The 10,558-nt window shown below is 38.0% G+C and overlaps 1 protein-coding gene across 1 annotated transcript; it reads left to right on the top strand.

Moving 5' to 3' along the window:
* The first annotated feature begins 1,346 nt into the window (after positions 1-1,346).
* On the top strand, positions 1,347-2,558 carry LOC307172978 (uncharacterized protein). The gene is made up of 3 exons (XM_079895751.1): positions 1,347-1,771; positions 1,910-2,125; positions 2,239-2,558. The coding sequence occupies exons 1-3, from the start codon at positions 1,748-1,750 to the stop codon at positions 2,320-2,322; spliced, it is 324 nt and encodes a 107-aa protein (XP_079751877.1). The 5' UTR covers positions 1,347-1,747; the 3' UTR covers positions 2,323-2,558.
* Positions 2,559-10,558: the final 8,000 nt, after the last annotated feature.

Genomic DNA, 10,558 nt, shown 5'->3' with positions numbered 1-10,558 from the left:
GCCGGATAAAATAATAATAACAATAAATAACCTATAGCAGTATAAATCTTCCAAAAGATTTCAGTAACAACTAAGCTAGAGAAAAATATATTGATTATCATGTTACTTCAAATGTTTCCATCCGTTATGATGATATGAAATGAGATTATAATAAAAACATGAAGCCGTTTGGTGCGTTTTGCTTTCATCCAAAATATGATACACATTCAAACGCGATCGCGCTGCAAAATATGATACATTCAAACGCGATCGCTATCCAAAATATGATACATTCAAACGCGATCATGCTCAAATATAAAACATTATGGTTACCATATACATATCTACGTTTGAGCAGATATCCACAAACACAGTAACAGTAAACACGGGTCTAGATATTATAATATTCCCCATATATCTAGCAACAGTTCAACTGCAACGTGACATTTATGCAACAATAACAAACTAATATGTAAGAATTTCTTACCTTACATCTTTCTTGTCTTCAAATCGCGTTCTTCTTCTTCTGAGGTAGCCTAAATCCAATGTAAGCTCAGGCACGTCTTTCAAACTCGACGAAAAGTGAAGTGAAGTGTTTTGTTGTTGAGGTAATGAGCGAGTTCGCGTTCCATGTGGAGATTTGCATGTGAATATCTTTTGCGCGAGTGGGCGTGGCCAAATTAACTGTAATGAGCAAGCGTTTGAGAAGCTGGACATCTTGTTGGTTTTATACAAATTACTTAAACAGAGAATATTTGTTTTCGTTTTGAATCCGATCATTTAAAAGTACACACTTAAATGTTTATAAAGGTATATGGCTCATAAATGTGTGACAAGTATTCGCTGAGTTTTGTTTCAGTTTATAGACGTGCTCAAGAAAAAAAAGTTCACCGCGACGGAGAGGCAGAACGCACACCCTGTTTATTTTCTTTATTTTACAAAAGCACAATGTTTTGATTTGATTGTAAGTGGACACATACAAAAGGAGAAATATCACAGATTCTTTTTTTATATTTCTTTTTTCTGTATGACCATAAATGACGGAGTAATTTAAGTTTATAGTGCTACAATGTGGAGAAAATCCAGCAAAACGCGCCCGCGCGTTTGTCGACCTCAGAGGGTTAACTATGACCTGGAAAATAAAGAACTGTTATCAATGAAGGCAGCCATTGAAGAGTGGAGACATTGGCTTGAGGGGACTATTCATCCAATTCAGGTTATCACAGATCACAAAAACCTGGAGTACATTAAGAGTGCCAAATGCCTGAACACTCGTCAAGCTCGGTGATCCCTGTTCTTCACTTGCTTTCAGTTTACAGTCACCAGACCAGGCAGCAAAAACAGTAAGGTTGAGTAAGGTCTGTCACAAAATCCTTCTGGTTGCCATCAATAACTAAAGACGTTGCAACCTATGTTAAGTCCTGCCATATCTGTGCACAAACCAAGACCCCCAAGGAGTTGCCCTTGGGCCTCCTCCAACCACTGCCAATTCCACAATGTCCTTTGTCACATTTGTCCATAGACTTCGTCACTGACCTGCCCCTCTCAAATGGTTTCACAGCTATCCTGGTAATCACTGATCGCTTCTCTAAATCCTGTCACCTGGTTCCCTTAAAAGGTCTTCCTACAGCCATGGAGACAGCACAAACCCTATTCCATCATGTCTTTCGGGTCTATGGCATACCAGATGATATTGTCACTAACAAAGGATCCCAATTCACATCTCAGGTCTGGAGAGCCTTCACCCACAATCTAATGGACAAGTAGAATGCCTAAACCAGGAGATCGGCAGGTACCTTAGACGCTACTGCAGTCATGAACAACACCGCTGGGCAGAATTGAATTCCTCCTATGGGCTGAGTATGCCCAAAACTCCCTGACTCGCTCTTCCTCTGGCATGACTCCCTTCTAATGAATCATGGGATACCAGCACCCCTTGTTCCCGTGGTCTGGCGAACCCTCATCAGTCCCTGCTGTGGACGACTGGATCAGGCATAGTGAGAAGGTTTGGGACAGCACCCATCTACAGAGAGTTCCAGGCCAACAGACGACGTCGCTCACACCCTCCCTACCAACCTGGAAAGAGAGTCTGGCTCTCCACAAGGGACATCAAGCTGTAGCTACCGAGCAGGAAGCTAAGTCTCAGGTATTTTGGCCCATTCAAGATTATCAGACAGATTAATGAGGTCACATACCAGCTTGAGCTCCCTGCTAATGATCTTATATCTCCATCCTTCCATGTCTCTCCCCTCAAACCAGTCCACCCAGATGCTGACCCCAATGCTGATAACCAAGAGCCACCGCCACGACTGGATGTTGATGGCTCACCAGCATACAAGGTGAATGAGTTGATGGATTCAAGACACAGAGGGGGTCAGATCTAATACGTGGTGGACTGGGAGGGCTATGGGCCTGTGGAGAGATCATGGGTAGCCGCCCACGACATCCTGGATCTGTCTCTCATCAAGGACTCCACATCGAGCGCCAAATAGCGCTCCTAGAATGTAATGCCACGTCAGCAGAGGGAGCCCTCTCCTGAATACTGACTGTGTGCCGCTCCCTCTGCTTACTCTACAGTCACTCCCAGTTTGGCAGACATGTTAAGCATGGCATGACCAAAAAGGCTTTGCGAAGTATTGCCAGTTCCACTGCCTTTCCACTGCGTTCTCTATCTATTGTTTGTTTGCCTTGTGTATGACCATTTGCCTGCTTGCTTTGATTTCTGTTTATTGGATTACCTTTTTGACTTGGCTGCCTGTTTGGATTGTTTATTGTGATTGATCATCTTGCCTACCTACTCAACACCTGCCTTTGGATTTTCTCTTTGTCTGTTTGCTTATTAGACTATTTAATGTTGTTTTGACTCTTTGCCTGGCTTCACATTCCTTTTTGGACTGTTATTATTAAACTTCGGCACATGGATTCTAACAAGGCTTCAGCCTCCTCATTACACACAGCTGCGATTCAGACGACCTGAGTTCGAGTCCTAGCTTGGGTACCTGGTTTCCTTATCACGTTCCCCTCTCTCTCTCTCTCCCCCCCAATTTTTAACCTGTTAGTTCTCTGTACTGTCCTATTTCAATAAAGGCAAAAATGACATAAAACAAACAAACATACAGATACAGATACTGCTTCGCTGTAAACCCCTAGTCTTTGTGTAACACATGCAATAAAGTCTAACTATGTTTTGTCATAAAATGCTGCTTTTTGTGTCATGTAATTAATTTAGTCTATGGAATTAGTCAGGTTACACTTTGTGCACCATGGTATAACATTTGATTATATAATATTAATATTAACGATAAGTAAATCAGTCCTGAGAACCTCCTGAAAGGCCTAGTTAACAGATACAGGTCTTATGACCAGTGCTCTTTAAGTGTTGCCAGGTGAAGGCATACTATATTTATAATAAGACGTTTTCCACTGTGCTAGTCTTAATTTAGATGAAATAGAGGAGAACCGTGATAGAGTGTCAATGAGTGCACAGTTCTCCTCCAGGACCCTCTCACATTTCATCCATGAGACGGGTGAGATGTGCTGGTGGGGCGTTAGTGAACGTAAAGAAAGGGTGTATGTGTGTGAGAGGGAGAGCGTATTCAATGCTCCTTCTGCAGAAGAGTCAAAAAAGCTGTGTGCATACTACATACTATTCCAGCTGTGCTTAATCTGACTAGTAAAAGGTCATTTACAAAGACGTCACCGAAAAATGTGAAGTGCAGTTGTTTTATGTATTTATTATCTTTTGCTCTCCTTTAAGATTCAAACATTCATCCTCTAAGCTTCTACTAGTCTAAATATTTAATCTTTGTTTTTAAGATTTGAGAGGTTTTTGTCAAGTATGTCAGGCAAGCATCAAAACTTGGAACCTATTACTACAAAGAAGCTATCTAACAGATGTCTTGGTACGTCAATACCCGTGGGAATCTTAAAGCAATGTCATTATTTCATGCTGAGCCATGATGGGCTTTTGTTGACAAAGTCATTAGTTCACACTGACATTCACACTAGAGAATAGGTATTTGGCTTAATAGTATTTTATTTTATTTTTTTTTTTTTTGTAGGACAACACTGCAGCTGATTTTTCAAACAAACTTTTTTAGCAAATATGGAAAATAATAAGTATATAGTAGTATATATGGTAAAGAATCTCAACGCTGCTTGATGCGCAAGAAAAAACTGCTCAAACTCATTGTGATTGAACTTCCATTTAGTTCAGTTTCTGTTTAATTAAATCTGTTCATCAAATAAAGCCATTGGATTAAACTGCTCAATCATATAGATTACTTTAAGCATGTCTTTATGAACTTTTTGAAGCTTAGCTGCATGGACGTTCAGTGGAAGGAAAAAAAATAAGAGAATTTTTTAAAAATATGTTGAACGAAAAACGTATGGGTTTGGAATGACATGAGGGTGAGTAAATGATGACAGATTTTTAATTTTTTGGAGCTGAACTAACACTTTAAATCAATATGAATTCATATTTTGTATTGTTCAGATGTAGTTATTACTCTTCAAAATTCAGATGATTCTGAGGTTTGTGCAGTTTTTCCTGTTTTGATTTTAGCTGCCACACACGTGGGGTTGGAATGAGCCTCTGTTCAGAGATTAAGTCTGTGGAATTTTAGAATGGGGAATTTGAAAAAAAAAATAAATAAATAAATAAAAACCTTTACTACAAACTTCTAGCCTCATCTGAGCTTAAGCTTATTGATTTATTTATTTTTTGCCAGTAACATTCGCTCTATTTTGTTCCACATTAATCTTCATAGCAGTTCGATTTACAGACATTTCTTATCGTGTGGCGGTGCTGTGACCTTATTGAACAGTTATTTAGCATTCAGACTTGCTATTCCATTGCCTGACATTTCAGATTTCATCACCCTTTGTTTGCCAGTGATTTATTGTCTCATTAGTGAAACTGTCGGTCGGGAAATAAATAAATCCCTTTGAAATAAGAATGCAGGTGGTTCTGATCCTGTCTAACCATTAACAAGAGATCAGCACATACTGTTCTTCACTTTTGGTTCCAGCACTCTTTGATACCACTAATTATCACAATTGACTATAACACAGGCACTTTACTGCAAAAATAGAAAAATTGAGAAAATATATTTTGACATACAAGACAGTACTTCCAATACCCTTAGACATTTATTATTTGTCTTACATGTTATATTGATGTCTGATTGCTGAAACCTGGAACAGTTATTTTTTAGGTCATCCACACACACACACACACACACACACACACACACACACACACACACACACACACACACACACACACTAATTACAAGTATGTTGTAATATAACAATATGACAATATAACATTAATTTCAAAGAATGAGATCAATCTTATTCTGACACTCTGACTCATAGTCAGGTACATTCATTTGTCTAAGAAAGTTCACATGTGCTTATTAAAGTTGAGTAAATGTGATCTGACTCGCATGACGTCATTTTATTTTCTTTGATAATTAAGACCTGGTTTATGGATGGGTGGGGCTAACCGTTCTTCTCTTTGGTGGCCATTCCTCCATAAAGAGGATGTCTGCACAACGATGATAATGTGTGAGTTGAGTCATCATCTCTTTACCTGAATATCCTGACCCCAGGCGATTGTCATTCATTTGGTGGAAAACAGATTTTTCAGGTGTTTTCATTCAGCCAGTAGAAGCCAGATATTAGGTGTGCTTGACTTCATGCACTGAAGACTAATTGAAACAGTGCATGCCGGTTAGAAATGTTAGGATGGCACTGAGACGTGTGCCATCAAAGAACCTCAAGAGTGATTTGAGGGCCGTCAGCTCATTCAGATGGTGCAGTTTCTCCACAGCGGCTCCATGAGCTCTGATGACGACACAGCTGTTTCCCGATTAGCCATGATTACTGATGACAGCGATCACATGGGCTTCATGTTTACTCTGACACCTTCAGTTGCAAACTCTATGTTTTTATAACAGTAAAAAACTATTTTCATGTAATCATAGTTGTGTCATGTTTTTCTAAATAAAACTAATACAAATATAGACCAGCTTTATTGGTATAGTATAGGCTTATGTTGAACTTTATTCTTGAAATACAGGTACTTTATTAAGCAGTAGCCTACATAAAAATAAATCTGAAATGTCTGTGTATTTGACAAATATTGCATTTAATTCACTGCATGTGATAAAGTACGCAAACACAGCGTGAGCGTCAGTATAGGAAGCAAAAAGTCCATCATCACATGACTACAAGCGGCAAATCTCGCAGATTGGTTAAATCCAGCTGTAACCAAAATCAAACACATCTTTCCTCAGTGTACACCTCATTTGCAGGCGAGTCCATTACTTTTAAAATCATGTGACTGAGGTGTTATAATTTACTTTGTGCAATATATCAGGGTATGTACTGGTTATGTTCAACAGATCATGACTGGTTTGGTGGAAGAATGAAGCATAGAAACATTTCAGGTTAGTGTAAATAGTTCAGTCATGAAACTCTAGATGCTGCAGGCTGATCTGCTAGCAATCACATCACAAACTAATTGGCCTTTTCTGATTCTGCAGCCAGTGAGATTGCTTGCTGAACATTTAAGTACTCTGATTCAGTGTTCACTATAAGCTGGTCCTGATTCCTCTGAAACCCTCCTCCAGCTCCACCTCTCTAGATCTGCTACGGGGTTTATGTATGTCATCCCCAAGTCGTCATATACTGACGCTTTCAAAAATGCTTCAATATCTGACGCTCAAAGCACCCTTTAGCGTCCATATGAGACGCATAACCCTACCACAGACCTAAACCTACCCATAAACGAAGCGTCTCATATTGACACTAAGGGTGCTTTTTGCGTCGGATATTGACGAACTTTCGAAAGCGTCAGTTACATGACGCCTAAACCTACCCATAACCGACGCGTCACATATGGACGCTAAAGGGTGCTTTGAGCGTCAGATATTGAAGCTTGTTTGAAAGTGACGCTTTGGGGTGAGAATGTGTTGCTATTTATGCAGCAGCAGCAACATATATTACATTCTCAAAGCAGTGTGTCTATTAGCAGTAGGAAGTACATATTTGCGCTGCGTAGTATATTTGCTATCCCGCTAAGACTAAGCACATTAACATTTTCATATACAATACATTCGCATGCTAAACTAATCTGAGAGTTGTCATGATTGGAATGCATGTAGTGGAGACGTGATGTGGCATTTGGAATCTCTTCACTGGTTTCAGTTATTTCTCTAAAAGGTTTAATTTCACTGAAATGTCCAGTCCCAGCCATCAGACCTCGCTGCAAGTTGTTCTGTGACTGTTGTCAGGCACTGGAGCTGCTTGGTGAGTAACTCCTGATATAATGATATATTTCACTGCTAAGATGTTGTCTTATAATATAAAACATCACAGAATGGTTCTAGTTTTATATTTGCACCACTTTTACAGACATGTTTAAACTACACTTCACTTGTATGTTCAGCAGACATTCAGTGTTTTCTCTCTCTCTCTCTCTCTGATAGTATCAACATACCCAAGAAAACAGGATACATGATTTCTGACTTATTTTGATCTCTGTTCCAATGAATTATGCCAGTTCCTTCAAGAAAGAGTTTCCTGAATCTCTTTACAACAGTTCTCCTGGGAAAATATCAACAGCAAGTCAAGAAGCAACATGTAATTTGTATCCTGATGTAACCCCTTGAAAAAACTACCTCATCATTTTACAATGTGTGTGAATGATGCAGTTTGCTGCCAGTGAAATTATATTCTAGTCACCTGTTTGTGGTAGTCAATCTGTTCAATTGTATTGCAGGTTCACATACTGTAGTAGTAAAAGCTGGATTTAAAAACAAATCAAACAGGATGTGAAAGAGAAAACCATTACTTTAATGACTTTGAAGATATTTAATTAGTTAACAGGGCTAATCTTTTGATTATATATTGCAACTGTTATGAAATGTTTTTGATGAATGTATCATAACTTTTGATGCTTCTAAATGTATATAAACTCCAAGGGTTTTTAAACATATCCAAATTTATGAATGATACTATGCTTGATTGATTAAAATTCAGAATGATGAATCACCAACATCTCTAAAGTATTCATAGCCAGTAGCTAAAAAAAAAAAAAAAAAAAAGACCAGTAGCCACATTAGCCACATATTTTTCATTTACTTTGGAGATTTAGTCAATTATCCATTCATGGACCTTAAATCCCAGTAAAGAAGCTTATTTTTTTTTTAATCTGCTTAATGTTACAAAGAATTATATTTTGTCTTTACTGTCACACACAAAAGTCACTCATAACATTCCAACAAAATCTCAAGGCAATTTGTAACTCACTCAATTTCACTTTTTGTACTACAAGACAGGTTTAAGCATTCCAACATTCCAGGATTTGTAATTTATGGTTGGAATTATGTATAATTTTTGTGTTTATGCAAAGCTCTGGTCTACTTTGTTTATGTCACTCTAAACAGCTGAGCTGACTTCCATTACATAAAGACCCTTTAAATCAGGACAAAGAACAGTGCGAATGAAAAAAAAAAAAGAAAAAAAAAAAAAAACTTTTCCACTGCTGTGTCAACAGTGGCTTATCATGACTGATAGCCGGAGAAAACAACACAACCCGCTGCAATGCCTGGTATGGAACATGTTACATGTGTTGAGAGGAAAGTAACCTGGAAACTGAAGAAACTGGCTTCTGTACTCTCTATCTGTTTCATTCCCTGAGTCTGTCTGCATTTGCTGGTTATCATAGGCTGTGAGACATTAGTGGGGTGGGCTGTGCATGAATCAGGGAGACTGTGACTAAATGTCTGTTCTTTGCTTGGATGGATGGATGGAATCCTCAGAGATAAGGTGAAGTGTGGGCACAGAGTCAGTAATGCTGCTATCTGATCTGAGAGACTCCTATTCCTATAGACTTGATTTAACTCTGATATTCTTATCTGTGCAACTTAGTACAGAGGCTCGTAGATTCACAGATTGTAATGTGGAGAACAGAAGACATTACGAAAGAATAAGAGACGAGAGATAAGTCATTTTTACTACTGTTGTTGTCTTTCTCATTGTCAGTTTAGTAGAACAAACTTTTGAAATTAAAATTGCATTGTAAGCCTTTATTAACATATAGTCAATTCTCTGTACAAATTTTGTAACTGGTTTTGTGAGTCGCAATAAAACTTTACATTTCATGATCTATTGCAAAATATTTTTGCTGCTATTGAGGTGGGATACGGGTAAGGTTAGGGACAAGTTTGGTGGTATGGCTAGGTTTAAGGGTGGGTTGGAGGTAGGGTCAACAGCGTATGTAATTACAGAAATTAATTACAGGTGCAATTAGAATCAAAAGTGTTATCAAATATAAATATTGTCAGGGAAAAAAACAACCTTTTATGACAGACATTATCGTAGAGTAGAACATGCAACTGTGTTTTGGTACATTTTGACTTTTTTTTATCATCCTGCTCTTATCAGTTTTTCACAGTTGTTGAGTTCTCTCTACACTATGTATTTCAAGACACATTTTGACAATCTTTCCATCATTTGAAACATTCCATCAAGTAACATCTATAACAATGAAATGTTACGTCTCTATGGCAACAACTGGCTCCTCGGAGGCTTTGGAATTTATAAAACACAGGGTTGAAAAAAGTTACCAAGTAAAGATTATAATGCCTGGGAACTATTACAGCATGATCTGTTCACTTGCAGGACAAGCTTTGCACTGAAGGATTTCCATTTAATACCTTGAAAAAAACTTATTTTGAAACACAACACATATATAAACTTTTCTTAATTTGACGAGAACTAACCATAAACAACATTTTAAATGTTGCATTATTTCTGAAAAGGTAAAATGTAAAAACATTTTTTAAAGGAATTGTTGAATAAATGTTCACATGCTAAGAGTTTATGCTTATGTACTTACTGTAGAGATGTGCAAGTGCTTCAAAAGAGTTAAAGCTTCAATTATATCTGACAAATGGGATTTGATCTGAGAAAATGAAATAAATTCAGGATTACGTTTTTGGTAACACTTTTCATTAAAGGTGCCATTGCATGGATTATTTTATTGTTTTAGAACGTTTCCTGGGGTGCCCTTATAATGTTAGTATGTTTTTTAGATCAAAATTTGTTATAATTTAAAAATAAAAGGCATTTTTCCTAGCTTGATTTTAGCCTCTGATTTGAACACTCTGTTTGAAGGGGCGTGTCTGCTGTGAGACTTCAGTGTAAACGCCCACTGCTGTGATTGGCTGCTGTGAGACTTCAGTGTAAGCCTGTTGATCACGTGAATGAAGATCTTATCATTGCAACGCAGTTTCTGGTTTCTGCACTCTCACTTATGATTTCACCAATGCAAACATGATGTACGTACAGTAAGAGCTTCGTTGTGCAGCTAACAGCGTCATTGATTTCATAACGAGTTTTGGCAAGTGTCCAGATTAACTCGCGCTGTGTGATTGACAGCTTGGGTGACTGGAAAGGGATTGTTCTTTGATCACTATCTGTATATTAATCACAGTTTAAGTAAGATTATTTTCATCCTACCAAGAGCAACGATGTGAAGTTGATCGTTTAGTCACTGGCTTGATTT

The sequence above is a fragment of the Squalius cephalus genome (assembly GCF_949319135.1).
Source record: "Squalius cephalus genome assembly, chromosome: 15".
NCBI lineage: Eukaryota > Metazoa > Chordata > Actinopteri > Cypriniformes > Leuciscidae > Squalius > Squalius cephalus.
Note: the sequence above shows the minus strand (reverse complement) of the source record. Positions and strands in the feature narration are given on the sequence as shown.